The sequence below is a fragment of the Podarcis vaucheri genome (assembly GCF_965113315.1).
Source record: "Podarcis vaucheri genome assembly, chromosome: 2".
Lineage (NCBI taxonomy): Eukaryota > Metazoa > Chordata > Lepidosauria > Squamata > Lacertidae > Podarcis > Podarcis vaucheri.
In genome coordinates, this window is record NC_138760.1 from 118,347,703 (window position 1) to 118,365,600 (window position 17,898).

Genomic DNA, 17,898 nt, shown 5'->3' on the forward strand with positions numbered 1-17,898 from the left:
TCCCATTGCTCAGTCCCTGCTCCTGCCAACCTAGCAGTTTGAAAGCACGCCAGTGCATGTAGATAAATAGGTACCCCTCCGGCGGGAAGGTAAATGGCATTTCCGTGCGCTGCTCTGGTTCGCCAGAAGCAGCTTAGTCATGCTGGCCACATGACCGGAAGCTGTACGCCACCTCCCTCGGCCAATAAAGCGAGATGAGCGCCACAACCCCAGAGTCGGCCACGACTGGACCTAATGGCAGGGGTCCCTTTACCTTTACTTACTTGATGGGGGGCAGCTGTCTCCCCCCCCCCAAAGCTATGCCCATGGCAGTTCTCCTGCTTCACCCTCAGACCCTAGAGAGTGAAATATTTTTATTTCCTTTTGAACAACACATAAAACACTACGGTCATACCTCATGTTACGTCCGCTTCATGTTACGTTCTTTTAGGTTACATCCTGCGTGGACCCGGAAGTACTGGAAAGGGTTACTTCCGGGTTTCACCGCATGCGCAAAATGATGTCACGCGCGTGCGCAGAAGTAGCGAATCGCAACCCACACGTGCGCGTTGCTGCGGGTTGTGTTCTTTTCATGTTGCAAACGGGTCTCCAGAATGGATCCCATTCGCAACCAGAGGTACCACTGTATATGCATATACCACTGTATATGCATATATGGTGTACATTTTTAAAGCGATAATCTTAATTGCATTATCCTTTTTTTGTAAACCGCTTTTGGAGGTTTTTCCCTATGACTGAGCCATATATAAAATTTTATGAAATAAAAAATTTATAAATACAGGAAGATTTCCTTCTCTCCCCCCCCCTCGCCCCCCAATAAAAGATCATAAAGATCCCATACAAAAATACAATTTTAAAATCTTATTTCATATCCTGGTGGGCTCTCCTTCCTTGGAGGTTTTTAAGCAGAGGTGGGATGGCCATCTGTGACGGATGCTTTAGCTGAGATTCCGGCATTGAAAGGGGGTTGGACTAGATGACCCCTGGGGTTCCCTCCCAACTCTAAAATTCTAACAATTCCTTACACGGAGGTTTTAGAGAGGGGACTCATGCAGCCACTTTGCACAGGGAGGGTCCGAGGTTCAAATCCCCGTGGGAGGAGCTCTTATTCCCAATTCTTCCCACCCCAGACAGCATCGCAGGAAGGGCTGGAAAGAAACGAGATTTCGGGGCGGGGTGCGTTTGTGTGTTGTAATTGCCCTTGGTCCGCCCCGCCCCTCTCCCCGATTGGACGGAGGAGCGCAGCCTGAGCCGTCCTGACCAATCCCAGGCGAGGGGCTTTCGAATTTTCAGAGGGACTAGCGCCTTTTATCCACAAATTTGGTTTGTCTCGCATTCGCAGCCTGGGAAAGCGGCGCTCGCTCTGCAAGCGGATAAGCTAAGGTGATGGTTTTGTGCAGAAGGGCTGTGAGAAGCGAGAGCCTTTGGGGGGGCCGGGGGGGTTGCAGGGTTTGGGTGGTCCGTTGTCCTGAGCAAACCGTGCAAGAAATTCAATCCTCCTCCTCTTTCGTAGAAATAGTAGAAAGTATGTGTTGTATTTGGTTGCATTTTCTATCCCGTTTTCCATCCAAGGAGCGCAAGGTGGCGCACGTGGTTCTCTTCCCGTTCAAAATTATGTGTAATTTATTAGTTTATTTCTGAATTCTTTTTTTTAAACACTGTGTTTTAAATGGCTGTGACCTGTCCCGAGGCCTGGGTAGGCAGTAAATCAAATACAGTCAGTAAAAAAATAAATAAATCTATATCTGGGTTGCTGTTCTTTTAATTTTAATTTACCTTAATTGCCTTCTGGATTTCAGCTGCTTCTCATCTACCGCTTTTACTAGAGCCTGCTTTGATTAAGCGGTTCATAGATGCTATTAGAATGAAAAGTGACACGCGTGGGTTTAGCAAAGGGGTGTGTAAGTGAGAGTGAGGGCTAAGCGTTTCCAAGTGCCAATTTTTTTAATGACCCCCCCCCCTTGAGTTTGCAACAGGGTGTGGTTAGCAGCCAAGAAAGCTTCAGCTTTCATGTTGGAGGCAAAAGGAGGTAAGGCAGAGCCTTGCTGTTTCAATGTGTTGGCCCCACTCCGATTCAATATTAAATACTGAACATTAAACGTATCAGCTATCAGCTCCCCTTTCCCATCTATGGTCCATTTGTGCCACAGCCCCATGTAAAGTTTTATTCTACAGTGGTACCTCGGGTTAAGAACTTAATTCGTTCTGTAGGTCCGTTCTTAACCTGAAACCGTTCTTAACCTGAAGCACCACTTTAGCTAATGGGGCCTCCCGCTGCTGCCGTCCGATTTCTGTTCTCATCCTGAAGCAAAGTTCTTAACTCGAGGTACTATATCTGGGTTAGCGGAGTCTGTAACCTGAAGCGTCTGTAACCCGAGGTACCACTGTACTTGAACTGTGCCCAGCAGTATGTGAAATGGTATTCAAACATCCTGTGAAGGCGTATCTTCTTCCTCAGGAGTTGCCTGCTCCTTGATTTTATTATTGTATTGTGTTTATATCACATTTTCTCGGAAAGCGCTCAAGGTGGCGTTCAGCGTTTTCACCCACCCTCCTTTTTTCAGGGTTTTTTCAACAACCCTGTTAAGCTGAGAGTTGGAGACTGGCCCAAGGTCACCCAGCCAGCCTTCATGTCTGGTTGTTGGGGATTTTAACACTGGTCTCCTGAATTTCTGTTTTTATAATGCTGTTTGTTTGCATTTTGTGTGTGTGTGTGTGTGAGAGAGAGAGAGAGAGAGAGGTAGTCTTTTAGTCTTTCTTTGTTATTTTGTTACATCCCCTGGGAATTTTAAAGTGGTTTAGGCATGGATTTTGAATGAGATAAAATCTCAAAAGAATATAGTTCTTGAGCAAGTGCAGAGTGATAATGACTCCGAGGCTCCTCTTCCAAAATTGCAAGTACTGCTCTTCCTCGTCATAGGAAGAAAAGCACATTAAAAAGAAAAGGTGGAAACAAGAGCCCTCTTTTGCCTTCAGCTTTGTTTAGCACAACAAAAGGACAAAAAGCGGAATGTGGGAGAGGAAACATTTTTTAAAGAAACAGTTTGATTGGTAGAATTAAGTAGGAATGGGAAATTTAGTTTTTTCTCAGTGCACAACAGCCAAGCTCTACAGATTCCTCTTTCCAGTCCATCTTAAGGAGCAAGAGTTGTGTCTGTACTTCCATAGGTGGTGGTTTGGGTGATGGTAAAGGAAGGGACGGATTATCCCATATAAAATAATCGGAGCAGCAGAGGAGTGAATGTAAAAGAACTGGAAAAATACATTAAAAAGAGGTTGTGTGAAAGCAGTCATATGGACCCAGGGGATCTCAGTGGGTCTCCCTGCCCCCATCTCCCACAGTTCTAGGCAGGGAAAGGCAGTGCGGCGTAGTGGTTAAGGCTAGGACCTGGGAGACCAGGCTTCAAATCCCTGCTCAGCCATTTTGTTGACAGGGTGACTGTGAGCCAGTCATGCTCTCTGGTGGCCTTCCTCACAGTGTTGTTGTGAGGAAAGACCATGCATGCTGCCTTCAGCTCTGTGGGGGAAAGGTGCGATAAAGACAGGGCTTGTTTTTAGCCGGAACTGAGTTTCCGGCACCTCTCAGGTGGGCGCCATTGCCATCCTAAGAGCACAAGGAGGTATTCATGGTGAGTTCTGGTGCCTCTTTTTTCCCCTAGAAAAACAGCACCGGATAAAGATGTACAGTGGTACCTAGGGTTACATACGCTTCAGGTTAAATAAACTTCAGGTTACAGACTCTGCTAACCCAGAAATAGTGCTTCAGGTTAAGAACTTGGCTTCACGATGAGAGCAGAAATCGTGCAGCGGGAGGCCCCATTCGCTAAAGTGGTGCTTCAGGTTAAGAACGGACCTCCGGAACAAATTAAGTACTTAACCCGAGGTACTACTGTACAGTGGAACCTCGTGTTACGGACAAGATCCGTTCCGGAGGCCCGTCCGTAACACGGAACTGACGCAAGCCGAAGCGCCACATTTCCGCATGCACACACGCAATTTAGCGCTTCTGCGCATGCGTGAGCAGCGAAACCCAGAAATAACCCATTCTGGTACTTCAGGTTGCTGCGGGACGCAACACAACAACATGTAACCTGAAGCGGACGCAATATGAGTGTGACTGTACAGTGGTACCTCGGGTTAAGAACTTAATTAGTTCCGGAGGTCCGTTCTTAACCTGAAACTGTTCTTAACCTGGGGTACCACTTTAGCTAATGGGGCCTCCTGCTGTCGCCACACAATTTCTGTTCTCATCCTGAGGTAAAGTTCTTAACCCGAGGTACTATTTCTGGGTTAGCGGAGTCTGTAACCTGAAGCGTCTGTAACCCGAGGTACCACTGTACTTGAACTGTGCCCAGCAGTATGTGAAATGGTATTCAAACATCCTGTGAAGGCATATCTTCTTCCTCAGGAGTTGCCTGCTCCTTGATTTTATTATTGTATTGTGTTTATATCACATTTTCTCGGAAAGCGCTCAAGGTGGCGTTCAGCGTTTTCACCCACCCTCCTTTTTTCAGGGTTTTTTCAACAACCCTGTTAAGCTGAGAGTTGGAGACTGGCCCAAGGTCACCCAGCCAGCCTTCATGTCTGGTTGTTGGGGATTTTAACACTGGTCTCCTGAATTTCTGTTTTTATAATGCTGTTTGTTTGCATTTTGTGTGTGTGTGTGAGAGAGAGAGAGAGAGAGAGAGAGGTAGTCTTTTAGTCTTTATTTGTTATTTTGTTACATCCCCTGGGAATTTTAAAGTGGTTTAGGCATGGATTTTGAATGAGATAAAATCTCAAAAGAATATAGTTCTTGAGCAAGTGCAGAGTAATAATGACTCCGAGGCTCCTCTTCCAAAATTGCAAGTACTGCTCTTCCTCGTCATAGGAAGAAAAGCACATTAAAAAGAAAAGGTGGAAACAAGAGCCCTCTTTTGCCTTCAGCTTTGTTTAGCACAACAAAAGGACAAAAAGCGGAATGTGGGAGAGGAAACATTTTTTAAAGAAACAGTTTGATTGGTAGAATTAAGTAGGAATGGGAAATTTAGTTTTTTCTCAGTGCACAACAGCCAAGCTCTACAGATTCCTCTTTCCAGTCCATCTTAAGGAGCAAGAGTTGTGTCTGTACTTCCATAGGTGGTGGTTTGGGTGATGGTAAAGGAAGGGACGGATTATCCCATATAAAATAATCGGAGCAGCAGAGGAGTGAATGTAAAAGAACTGGAAAAATACATTAAAAAGAGGTTGTGTGAAAGCAGTCATATGGACCCAGGGGATCTCAGTTGGTCTCCCTGCCCCCATCTCCCACAGTTCTAGGCAGGGAAAGGCAGTGCGGCGTAGTGGTTAAGGCTAGGACCTGGGAGACCAGGCTTCAAATCCCTGCTCAGCCATTTTGTTGACAGGGTGACTGTGAGCCAGTCATGCTCTCTGGTGGCCTTCCTCACAGTGTTGTTGTGAGGAAAGACCATGCATGCTGCCTTCAGCTCTGTGGGGGAAAGGTGCGATAAAGACAGGGCTTGTTTTTAGCCGGAACTGAGTTTCCGGCACCTCTCAGGTGGGCGCCATTGCCATCCTAAGAGCACAAGGAGGTATTCATGGTGAGTTCTGGTGCCTCTTTTTTCCCCTAGAAAAACAGCACCGGATAAAGATGTACAGTGGTACCTAGGGTTACATACGCTTCAGGTTAAATAAACTTCAGGTTACAGACTCTGCTAACCCAGAAATAGTGCTTCAGGTTAAGAACTTGGCTTCACGATGAGAGCAGAAATCGTGCAGCGGGAGGCCCCATTCGCTAAAGTGGTGCTTCAGGTTAAGAACGGACCTCCGGAACAAATTAAGTACTTAACCCGAGGTACTACTGTACAGTGGAACCTCGTGTTACGGACAAGATCCGTTCCGGAGGCCCGTCCGTAACACGGAACTGACGCAAGCCGAAGCGCCACATTTCCGCATGCACACACGCAATTTAGCGCTTCTGCGCGTGCGTGAGCAGCGAAACCCAGAAATAACCCATTCTGGTACTTCAGGTTGCTGCGGGACGCAACACAACAACATGTAACCTGAAGCGGACGCAATATGAGTGTGACTGTACAGTGGTACCTCGGGTTAAGAACTTAATTAGTTCCGGAGGTCCATTCTTAACCTGAAACTGTTCTTAACCTGGGGTACCACTTTAGCTAATGGGGCCTCCTGCTGTCGCCACACAATTTCTGTTCTCATCCTGAGGTAAAGTTCTTAACCCGAGGTACTATTTCTGGGTTAGCGGAGTCTGTAACCTGAAGCGTCTGTAACCTGAGGTACCACTGTAGTGATAAATAAACGAAGCACAGCCTCATTGGGTTGGACAAATTCATGGCGGACCGAACTATCAGTGATGACCATATCAGAGGAAATGCTCTGCTGAATAACGGGGGGAAGGGAGGGGTGTTGTCCTCACGTCCTGCTCACAGGCTTTTGGTTGACCACTGTGAGAAAATATTGCAGGCCTTCGATGGGCCTTTGGCCTGATCCACAGAGCTCTTGCTAACCAAGCCTGTCCTTTTGCTTCAGAGGGAGGCAGCCATGGCAACCAGGAGTCCCACCAGCGCGTCATTCTACGATGAAGTAACCTGTCCCATCTGCCTGGACTACTTCGAAGACCCAGTGACTGTAGACTGCGGGCACAACTTCTGCCAAGCCTGCATCACCCAATATTTGGGGGAGTCCGACACAGACCCTTCCTGCCCGATGTGCAGAGAACGGGTTGAGGCAAATAACTTCAACCCAAACTGGCAACTGGCAAGCCTTGTGCTTATCAAGAAAATTCAGGAAGAAGGACAAGTCGAGGGAAAGGATGGGGTATGCAAGACGCACGGGGAAGCCCTGAAACTCTTCTGCATGGATGACAAAGTCCCCATCTGCGAGGTGTGCGACGGGTCAAACTTGCACAGAGGCCACAGTGTGTTTCCCGCTGAAGAGGCTTCTCACCAGTATAAGGTAGGAAATTGCCGTAGCAGGTGGGTGAGGAGCAGCGTTCGAAATTAGCCAGGCGCCAGGCGCATTTTGCACCTGGCTCCCGGCCACTTGCTGGGACGCGGGTGGTGCTGTGGGTTAAAACCACTGAGCCTAGGACTTGCTGATCAGAAGGTCAGTGGTTCGAATCCCCACGACGGAGTGAGCTCCTGTTGCTCGGTCCCTGCTCCTGCCAACCTAGCAGTTTGAAAACACGTCAAAGTGCAAGTAGATAATTAGGTACCGCGTGGTGGGAAGGCAAATGGTGTTTCTGTGCGCTCTGGTTTCTGTCACGGTGTTCCGTTGCACCAGAAGTGGTTCAGTCCTGCTGGAAAGCTGTCTGTCGACAAACGCCAGCTCCCTTGGCCTGAAAGTGAGATGAGCTTTCTCCGGCAAGTCTTGCGCAAAAAGTTTTTGCAAAACTAGGAGCCGACACTGATTGAGTGCCGGAAAGCCCTATACAAATGTCCAGTACTGTTATGGTTATCTCCATTTAGGCATAGTATTTAGTAATAATAAGTACTACTTTTGTTTCAAACCTTCTGGGTTTCCTGTTTTCAGTTGCTGTTTACTGTTCTGTTTTGCATTGGCTGGAGACGTTGGTATGTTGTTGTTGTTTAGTCGTTTCCGACTCTCCGTGACCCCATGGACCAGAGCACGCCAGGCACTCCTGTCTTCCACTGCCTCCTGCAATTTGGTCAGACTCATGCTGGTAGCTTCGAGAACACTATCCAACCATCTCGTCCTCTGTCGTCCCCTTCTCCTTGTGCCCTCCATCTTTCCCAACATCAGGGTCTTTTCCAGGGAGTCTTCTCATGAGGTGGCCAAAGTATTGGTATAAAGGTAAAGGGACCCCTGACCATTAGGTCCAGTCGTGACCGACTCTGGGGTTGTGGCGCTCATCTCACTTTATTGGCTGAGGGAGCCAGCGTACAGCTTTCGGGTCATGTGGCCAGCATGACTAAGCCGCTTCTGGCGAACTAGAGCAGCGCATGGAAACGCCGTTTACCTTCCCTCCAGAGCGGTACCTATTTATCTACTTGTACTTGACGTGCTTTCGAACTGCTAGGTTGGCAGGAGCAGGGACCGAGCAATGGGAGCTCACCCCATCGCAGGGATTCGAACCACTGACCTTCTGATCGGCAAGTCCTAGGCTCTGTGGTTTAACCCACAGCGCTACCCGTGTCCCATAAGTATTGGTATAGAAGGCGATAAAAGTAATAACTAAGCATGTGACCCCAAAGTTTCAACCTCTTATTGACGTTCTTCCCATCTCTTCCCAAAATATCGCCACTTTGAGCAGGCTAGTCAGAGATGGGGACAAGAAGAAGAAGAAGAAGATAAAAGCAGTGATACTTGATTGTCCTGGAATAAAAGGGGGGGCAGGCAGGGCAGGGAAGAATCTGTTGCCTTGAATCGGGCTTTATTTTCTAAGGAAATGACTGCTTAACGTCAGGTGGGTTGAACTCCTGACAGAGCTAAATGACTTTTCTCTTCTCTTCAGGAGAGAATTGGTGTCCTTGTGAAGTCTTTGAAGCAAGAGAGGAAAAGGCTTGTGGACCGGAAATTAGCTAAAGATCAGAAAAAGCAGAAATGTCTGGTAGGTTTATGTCATTACGGTGGGGAATCTGAGGGCCAGTATTGACAGATGGGCAGGGGCCACCCACCTATCAATCAAATGACATCATGGCCAAGTGACTGATAAAGTCACCTGTGAAGGTCAACCTGCAGGACTGAGATGGGGGCGGGTTTGCCTCTCCAGCACACTTCATGCAGACAATCTCTTGTCAGAGAGATTGTGGGTACGATATCAAGGCAAGGTGCCCCCTTTTCTGTACCCGCAAGTTCTGAACAACCAGCCGTGTCGGATTTTGTAATTTAGACCTGCCTGGCTTGGTGCCCTCAAGATTGTTTTAAAAATAAATAAATTATTAAGACTTTTCATAATGTGTTACACTAAAAAAAACTTAATCTAAACAAAAATAAAAACAGAAAAAGAAGAATACAAATCCTCTCTCCATGGGCATAGCCAAGGGGGAGCGGGGGCCAGTTGCCCCCCCCCAAACAGTAAAAATAAATACAAATCTGAAGTTCTGTCCCCCTAGCAAAAGCCTGCCCCCTCCCAAAAAAGCCTGGCTACTTCCATGCCTCTCTCACAGGTAGATCTTAAGTATTATCCCACTACGAAAGAGGTAAACTCTCCCAGCTGTCCCTTGGGAGCGTCTCTTCCCATCAGTCCCAACAAGGACAACCAATGACCAGGGTGGTGGGATTTGTTGTTCAGCAATATCTGAAGGGCCCAAGGTTCCCGAACCTGATCCACCACTTCCAGTGCTAGATTTACGTATACGCTAAACAAGCTGTAGCTTAGGGCCCCACCCTCTTGGGGGCCCCCCAAAAAATTAAAGGGGGGAAAAACTGGATGTACATTTCCAAAATTATATTTCAGTTCAACAATTACTTTGATAAAATACATATTTTGTTATGTGCAAATGGCTTTAGATACCTATGGAGAGCCAGTGTGGTGTAGTGGTTAAGAGCGGTAGTCTCGTAATCTGGGGAACCGGGTTCGCTTCCCCGCTCCTCCACATGCAGCTGCTGGGTGACCTTGGGCCAGTCACACTTCTCTGAAGTCTCTCAGCCCCACAGAGTGTTTGTTGTGGGGGAGGAAGGGAAAGGAGATTGTGAGCCGCTTTGAGACTCCTTCAGGTAGTGATAAAGCGGGATATCAAATCCAAACTCCTCCTCTTCTTCTATGAGGTACATAAATTACCATATAGCATATATTCAACACAAAACACAGCGACAGTTTGTTGTTGACAAAGGACAGCTGGACATATAAAGGGCCCCGTTACCTTCAGTAGCTTGTTGTTGTTTAGTCATTTTGTCGTGTCCGACTCTTCGGGACCCCATGGACCAGAGCACGCCAGGCACTCCTGTCTTCCACTGCCTCCCGCAGTTTGGTCAAACTCGTGCTGGTAGCTTCGAGAACACTGTCCAACCATCTCGTCCTCTGTCATCCTCTTCTCCTTGTGCCCTCCATCTTTCCCAGCATCAGGGTCTTTTCCAGGGAGTCTTCTCTTCTCATGAGGTGGCCAAAGTATTGGAGTCTCAGCTTCAGGATCTGTCCTTCCAGTGAGTACTCAGGGCTGATTTCCTTCAGAATGGAGAGGTTCGATCTTCTTGCAGTGGCTTAGGGACTCATCAAACCTAAATCTGGCCCTGTACTTCTCCCTTATTTCTTCTTAATGTGTTTTCTCCCACTCCCAGGAACAGTTAGAAACGGAGAAGCAGAAGATCATGTCCGCCTTTGAGAAAATGCACGAGTACCTCATTCAGAAACAGCACCTCTGGCTAGACCAGCTGGAAGACCTGACCAAAGAGCTGGAGAGGAAGCAGGAAGAGAACCTCGCCAGAGTCTCTGAGGAGATTTCCCGGCTCAATGGGCTGATTGCAGACATGGGAGGGAAGTGCCGGCAGCCCCCGAGCGAATTCTTGCAGGTGAGACTTAGAATCATACACACACACACACACACACACACACACAAAATGCATGTTTCAGGACCCTTGGAATGAAGGAGGCAGGATCCTAGGAACAGCCATTTGCTTTACACAGTCAAAGAAATTGGCACTAGGACAGGAGGAAGCCCTGTGTGTGTTTTGTCTGGGTAAAGGTAAAGGGACCCCTGACCATTAGGTCCAGTCGTGGCTGACTCTGGGGTTCCAGCGTTCATCTCGCTTTATTGGCCGAGGGAGCCGGCGTACAGCTTCCGGGTCATGTGGCCAGCATGACTAAGCCGCTTCTGGCGAACCAGGGCAGCGCACGGAAACGCCGTTTACCTTCCCGCCGGAGCGGTACCTATTGATCTACTTGCACTTTGACATGCTTTCGAACTGCTAGGTTGGCAGGAGCAGGGACTGAGCAACGGGAGCTCAGCCCGTGGCGGGGATTCAAACCGCTGACCTTCTGATCGGCAAGTCCTAGGCTCTGTGGTTTAACCCACAGCACCACCCGCGTCCCTTTTGTCTGTGTAGCTGAGATCTATTTCTCTCTCTCTTTCAGGACATTAGCAATGTCATCAGTAGGTATGTAGCTCCTCTTTTTGTGTCCTTTGCTCTTTGCATGGACGAGTTTCGGTCACACTGGGGGTGTTCCTGCAAACAAATGACGCTGTGTTCCTTCACTGTGTGTGGTTCACACTGTTGTCTGTCTGTCTCTTTTAATTTTGAGTTGGTGCTGCCCTACTATTTAAAAAAAACAAGCATAAATGGATCTCTGTAAAATATAGTTCTAACATCCCTTAGATACACTCAACTGCTGCAAGCAGTTTTCTTCGTAGGGATGATATGGAAGATTGTGGCTTTCTTATTTCCTCTGCAATGTGAGAGCTGTCTACCTGCTTTGGGGGTTTCATGGAGGATAGGTTTGTCAACGACAAAAGGATACTGGGCCAGATACAATCTGGGCCTGATCCAGCTTTGGGAGAGAAGCTCTTTTTTTATTACTATTTTACATTGTTTTATGTGACCCTCTTGGAAGTTTTTTTCTTTCATGATTAAGTGGTCTATAATTTTTGTTTTTACTAAAAAAATAAATGTTAAAATGTACAAGAGGTCTCAAGTTTTAAAACACCAGGCCCAGGCACTTGTTCAAGAGTGGTTCTTGAGTTAAAAGCCTTGTCCTTTAATGATACACGTTCACAGGAGAATGGCATTATTTTACTATTTTGTATTTCCTTCTAGGTGTGAAGAGAATTTAGTAGAGCCTGTGGTGGACCGTCATTCCTGCTTGGAAGCCCGTTTCAGAATCTCCATTCAGAAAACCACTGCTTTAGAGGAGGCCATGGAGAATTACAAAGGTACAGTTTGTTGATGTCTGTGTGGCATTTACACTTTTGTTTTCTTCTTCTAATAGACTTGCAGCGGAGTTTCCTTTTAACTGAGTATCTTTATTATTTACAAACATGTACACTGGTTGGATACAAATAAAATAACACAATCCTTTCCTCTTCCACCCATCTGGCCAGAAACAACCCTTGTTGATCACATGCCCTTAGTAAAGGCACCTGTTGCTGGGTAGATTTTTCTGTTGCCAAGCAACCTGTTCAAGACCAATTCTCAAGTTCTTTCTAGAATATTCCAACACAGTTGATATTTGAAGGAAGGGAAATGGCTACAGGTGTTCTCAGAAAGCTCCAATTTCAGGCTGTCAACTTTTCCCTTTTCTTGCGAGGAATCCTATTCGGAATAAGGGAATTTCCCTTTAAAAAAGGGAAACGTTGACAGCTATGTTGCTCTGCAACGAATGTAATTTAAAAAGGGGGGGGGAGAGAATTCCCCTGCAAAGTCCCTCTGTAGGTCTTCAAAAAAAGGCATTGTCTGCTTCTATTTCTCCTTCACACAATATATATTCCAGCTACGGAATTTGCCACCACAACATGTAAGGCTGCTGTCTTAGATGAGTTTACAAAAGGCTCTTGGGGGCTACAAATCATAATAGCTGCAAGTCCTGTGAAGGTCCTGAAGTGTAGGTGAGTTCCCACAAGGCAAGACACAGTGAATAACAGCAAGAACCTTTATTGAACTAACAGAACTGGACAACAGGGGCAAAGCAACTGCTTATATACCTTTCTGAAGGCATGGGCCACTCCCACCCCCAACGTGATTGGCTGTCTGAACTTCCAAGCTGCCAATCATGACTAAGCGTTTCATTTTTTTAAAAAAAAGATATTTATTGAAGGTTTTTAAGGTATAACAACAAAAATGAAAAAATAAACATACAAAATAAAAAACAGTTAAAAACATCCATTAATTTTCGATAACATAACCTTCGTACCCTTATTTCCCCGGACCTCCTCATACCTCCCTTCTTTGTATTCCAGTTCAATTTGTTAGTTCAGCAAATCCTTACCATTAAGCTTTTACCCATTTGTGAAACCTTATTATTTTCATATCTCTTAAAGCATTACAGCTGGAAACCACTTAGTTTCTATCCAACATCCTTCTAACATTCATTAATTTTACAGTATTTCTGCAAGTAGTCTTTAAATTTCTTCCAGTCTTCTTTCACCGACTCTTCTCCCTGGTCTCGGATTCTGCCAGTCATTTCTGCCAGTTCCATGTAGTCCATCACCTTCATCTGCCCATGACTCAGCGTTGCAGGGCCAATGGCAGAGGCCCAAATCCTGAAATGTCCTGTGATTGGATATCATGTATCGAATCAGAACACAGGGGCTCAGAATCCGTAGTCCAGACTCAAGCTCAGGCAAACACAGCCCACTGAATAAATAAAGGGTGATCCTTTGTGGCTTGCTCAGTAGGGCAGGTGGGCATGGTTGACCGAAAAGGCTTCACAGGTATAAATGGGCAGACACAGCACCACCATTGCTCTATCTCTGCCCCAGTTAGCAAAAAGTCTCTGAGTGCACCGGCACAAATGGAAAATGCCTCCTCTTCCAGCTTTGGGAATCCTCCCCTCACTTTCACCTCTGTATGTCGTTGGACTCGATTACAGGCTTTAAGAATAAAGTGTTATTCCAAACAGCATGATCTCAATTTAAATGCTGACTCCCTAGGGTTTTCTGCGCCTTGAGAGAGCTGGTTTTTGTTGGTGTTGTTCATGAAATCACCTTCAAAATAAAATTTATATACTGCCCTATACCTGCAGGGCGGTTCACAAGATAAAATTACAATAGAAAAACACAAAATACATAAAATATAAACAAAAGTGGCTGGATAATACCCCCCCAAACACACACACACAGAGTGTTAAAACAATTTTTAAAAACGTAATTACAAAGCAGTTTAAAAGAATGTAAGCAGTACTCTCTGCTGGGTGGTAAGCAGTCCTTTTGTAGTCTAGATTCAGGTAGGTAACCGTGTTGGTCTGATGCAGTAGAAATAATAATAATAATAATAATAATAATAATAATAATAATACAGTGGTACCTCAGGTTACATACGCTTCAGGTTACATATGCTTCAGGCTACAGACTCCGCTAACCCAGAAATAGTGCTTCAGGTTAAGAACTTTGCTTCAGGATGAGAACAGAAATCGGGCTCCAGCGGCGCAGCAGCAGCAGGCCCCATTAGCTAAAGTGGTGCTTCAGGTTAAGAACAGTTTCAGGTTAAGAACGGACCTCCGGAACGAATTAAGTACTTAACCTGAGGTACCACTGTAATAATGAATTGTCCAGTAGCACCTTAGAGACCAACTAAGTTTGTTCTTGGTATGAGCTTTCGTGTGCATGCAAAATACCAAAAGCAGATACCAAAAGCAGATACGAAAGCTTATACCAAGAACAAACTTAGTTGGTCTCTAAGGTGCGACTGGACAATTTATTTTATTTTTAATATATATTTCTTTTGTAGTCTGTCAGGCCCCACTCTAGGCCTGGGGAAGAGAGGCAGGAACAGGACCCTCAACCTCTCTGCAGATGTTCCTTCCTTGCCCATGGCCATTTTCTTTATGTTTTAGGGTCTGAGCAATTTCCCTCTCCTTCACAGATTCTCTGGAGCGAGCTCTGGACGCAAACAACTTGGAGGAAGCTGTCAACACAGGTAACTTCCCTGGCAAGACAGAGAGAGGGGACATTTTAACAGAAGGTGGTACTTAGGCGTTGGGGTCTAAGAGAGCCCCCTCTGCATAACCCAGGGGGCTACTTTTGCAATGAGGATGTACGGGAGATGGAATAGCATAGGATGAGGTGAACTGCCCTGAGTGTGAGATCAAATGGCACTCCGGCCACAAACTCACAAAATTGGTTGGGAAACCTGTGGCTGTTTGCTGTGCCTCCTTGCCTACATTCAGCTGAAGTTTTGGGGAAGAGTCTGGGGGTGACTCTCCAGCAGCTGAAGATTATCCTTTGCATGGGAAGCTGTGTTGTACTGACTCCAACTACAGTGGTGCCTTGGTTCTCGGACGGAGTCCGTTCCGTTCAAGATCCGAAAATGTTCAGAAACCAGGGTGCAGCTTCCGATTGGCTGCAGGAGCTTCTTGCACTCCGTTGGAAGCCATGTTGGACATTCAGCTTCCAAAAAATGTTTGAAAACTGGAACACTCACTTCGGGCGTTCGGGAGCCAAAACGTCCGAGTCACAAGGCGTTCGAGAACCAAGGTGCCACTGTATTGGCCGATCCAGTTCAGTATGGTCTACAACCAGGGTTTCCCGAACTTGGGCCTCCAGCTGTTTTTGGACTGCAACTCCCATCATCCCTAGCTAGCAGGACCAGTGGTCAGGGATGATGGGAATTGTAGCTGGAGACCCATATTTGGGAAACCCTGGGCTCTCCCGGTATGCCCCATGGAGAGCCTCAAGGTCCATAAATAGCAACACCCTAGAGGTCCCGGGCCCTAAGGAGGTTAGATTAGCTTCAACCAGAGCCAGGGCCTTTTCAACACTGGCTCCGGCCTGGTGGAACGCTCTGCCTCATGAGACCAGGGCCCTGCAGGATCTGATTTCTTTCCGCAGGGCCTGTAAGACAGAGTTGTTCCGCCTGGCCTTTGGCTTGGAGCCAGTTTGATTCCCTCCCTCTCTTTCTTTTTTCCTTTCCTTCTCCTCCTGCGATGAGGCTGCATTTTAATATTTTAATGTTTCAATATTTTAATGTTGTATTTTAATTTTGTTTTTAAGTTGTATTCATTCAACTTGTTTTTATTATTGCTTGTTAGCCGCCCTGAGCCCGGCCTTGGCTGGGGAGGGCGGGGTATAAATAAAAATTATTATTATTATTATTATTATTATTATTATTATTACTCTGACTGGTATGGACCTTCAGGCTTCTCAGGCACGGGTCTCTCCCAGCCTTACCTGGAGTTGCCCGGGATCTAACCTAGGACCTTCGACATTACCTGTTTAGGGAAGCTTTTAATGTTTGATGTATTACAGTGTTTTAATATTTTTTTGGAGGCTGCCCAGAATGGCTGGGGAAGCTCAGCCAGATGGGCGGGGTATAAATAAATTATTATTATTGTTGTTGCTGTTGTTGTTGTTTATTATGCAAGGCATGCACCTCTACCGCTAAGCCACAGGCCTTCTTCCCTGAAGCCACTCAATCTTCCCTCTTTCCTACAGTGAATGTCGTTCTGGATCCAAACTCAGCACACCCCTATCTCGTTCTCACTCCGGACCGGAAGAGCGTGCAATGGGAACCATCGTGGAAGGAGAGGGAGTGGCGGAAGAAGAACGTTTCCCAGCATTTGGACAGATTTGACTGGGAGGTCTGTGTGCTCGGCCGCGAGAGGTTCATTTCGGGGACGCAATGGTGGACAGTGGAGGTCTTGGGAGAAGGAAGCTGGACTCTGGGGGTGGCGAGAGACTCGCTCGCGAGGAAAGGACCCTTCAACTTCAGCCCTGACGAGGGCATCTGGGCTCTGAGGAAGCCCTTTTGCGACACGTACCTGCCTCACGAAGTCTTGGCCTTAACTTTCCCCGAAACCACTCCGTTGATGTTGACAAAGGAGCCCAAGAAGATTCTGGTGGCCTTGGACTACCCGTTAGGCTGGGTGGGCTTCTTCGACGCCGATACCGACGAATTCATCTTTGCTTTCCACTCGGCGTCATTCGCTGGGGAGAGGATCAGGCCCTTTTTCCAGCTGCGGGAGAGGGGATTCACTCTGAAGTGCTGACTCTTGAGGGGGGGGCCTCCTGTCACCCTGAAAAATCCCACCCAGAAAGATGGTGACACGCTAGAGCTTTATCTGTGACTATATAAGGGCGGCCATTTTAACTGGTTTTCAGGCAGGATTCCGTTTCCTGACCACAGCTTTTAGATTGTTTCCCCATCTGCTTTATTTGCATGTTTCCAAGAAGGCTTAGAGGCCCTCCGTGTCATTACTGTGTTTTGAAATAATGATTCCTTCTAACTTTTTTTTTATATATAAAAAAGCTGCAGACAATCGAAAAATTTAGGGGTATTGATCCAGTACCTTTGACAGGGGGGAAAATGAACGGATTTGAGAATTGCCCTCACTGTGCAAGTGTTGGGGGCAAACAGAAAATGTGAACTCTACCAGAAAACCTTTTCAAAAATTATTTTGGGGTAGAAAGCAGGTTTATTTTAGGATATTGCAGTTGGAAGAAGCGTCTTAACTGTGCTCACTTTTTAGGGCTTTTGCATTTATTTCCCTGCGCTTTATTTCCACCATTCTTTCCCTCCATATGAAGGAATATATATATCTGTCCCTCAACAACTGCAAAGGGGCAAGTTTCCCCCTTGTAGCCATTCCACGCAATTGGGTCCCCTCCATGGCCAGGGGTTGTGATCGCAAAGAGTGGTCTGTACTTAAACAGCTGCTCATGCCTTACTCTCTCTTTCGGAAATGTCGGGGGGTGGGTTTGGGGTGCAATTTGGGGATGGGGCTCACGGTGCATGCCTCTGCTTCCCTTCTACACAAAGAGGCTTGTAGCTGCAGTGGGGAGGTCTCACTGGTGAGGAATACGTTTATTTTGGTGGGTGAAGGGCTTATGTAGTCATGGGACGTTCTAGGTCAGGTGACTGAATCTGAGAGCCTAGGCAGGAGGGGGAGCCACTATAAAGAGTGGACAAGTGTGGTAGTGGAATGAGGTCAGAATGAGACAAGCTTAATTCCCATCTTTGCAATACGTTTGAGACCTGAGAAACGTTTGAGTCCTGGAAAATGTAGTTTATTAAGGGTGCTGAGAGTTGTAAAGAGCCCTCTATTTCCCTCGCAGAGCTAGACTTTCCCTGGGAATGGGGAATGATTGGAAACCACTCTGGAAATGGAGGCGTGTAGGGGTTTCCTAACAACTCTCAGCACCCGTAACAAACTACAGTTCCCAGGATTCATTGGGACTGTTGAAAGTGGCACGCTACAGCTTTAAATATTTAGTGTAGGTGGGCCCTTAGAGATTGGGACATACCCCTCAAGTGATTTGATTGCTAATAGGGAGAAATTCCCACTTT

General features: G+C 46.7%; 1 protein-coding gene across 2 annotated transcripts; it reads left to right on the forward strand.

Moving 5' to 3' along the window:
* Nucleotides 1-1,204: 1,204 nt before the first annotated feature.
* Nucleotides 1,205-16,376, forward strand: LOC309525195 (tripartite motif-containing protein 10-like). Of its 2 annotated transcripts, none has more exons than XM_082210690.1 (7): nt 1,205-1,383; nt 6,532-6,957; nt 8,477-8,572; nt 10,243-10,473; nt 11,716-11,831; nt 14,479-14,532; nt 16,047-16,376. In XM_082210690.1, the coding sequence occupies exons 2-5, from the start codon at nt 6,544-6,546 to the stop codon at nt 11,719-11,721; spliced, it is 747 nt and encodes a 248-aa protein (XP_082066816.1). In that variant the 5' UTR covers nt 1,205-1,383; nt 6,532-6,543; the 3' UTR covers nt 11,722-11,831; nt 14,479-14,532; nt 16,047-16,376. The 2 variants fall into 2 exon arrangements, with proteins under 2 accessions (XP_082066816.1, XP_082066817.1); XM_082210691.1 differs by lacking the exon at nt 1,205-1,383 and adding an exon at nt 1,961-2,029.
* Nucleotides 16,377-17,898: the final 1,522 nt, after the last annotated feature.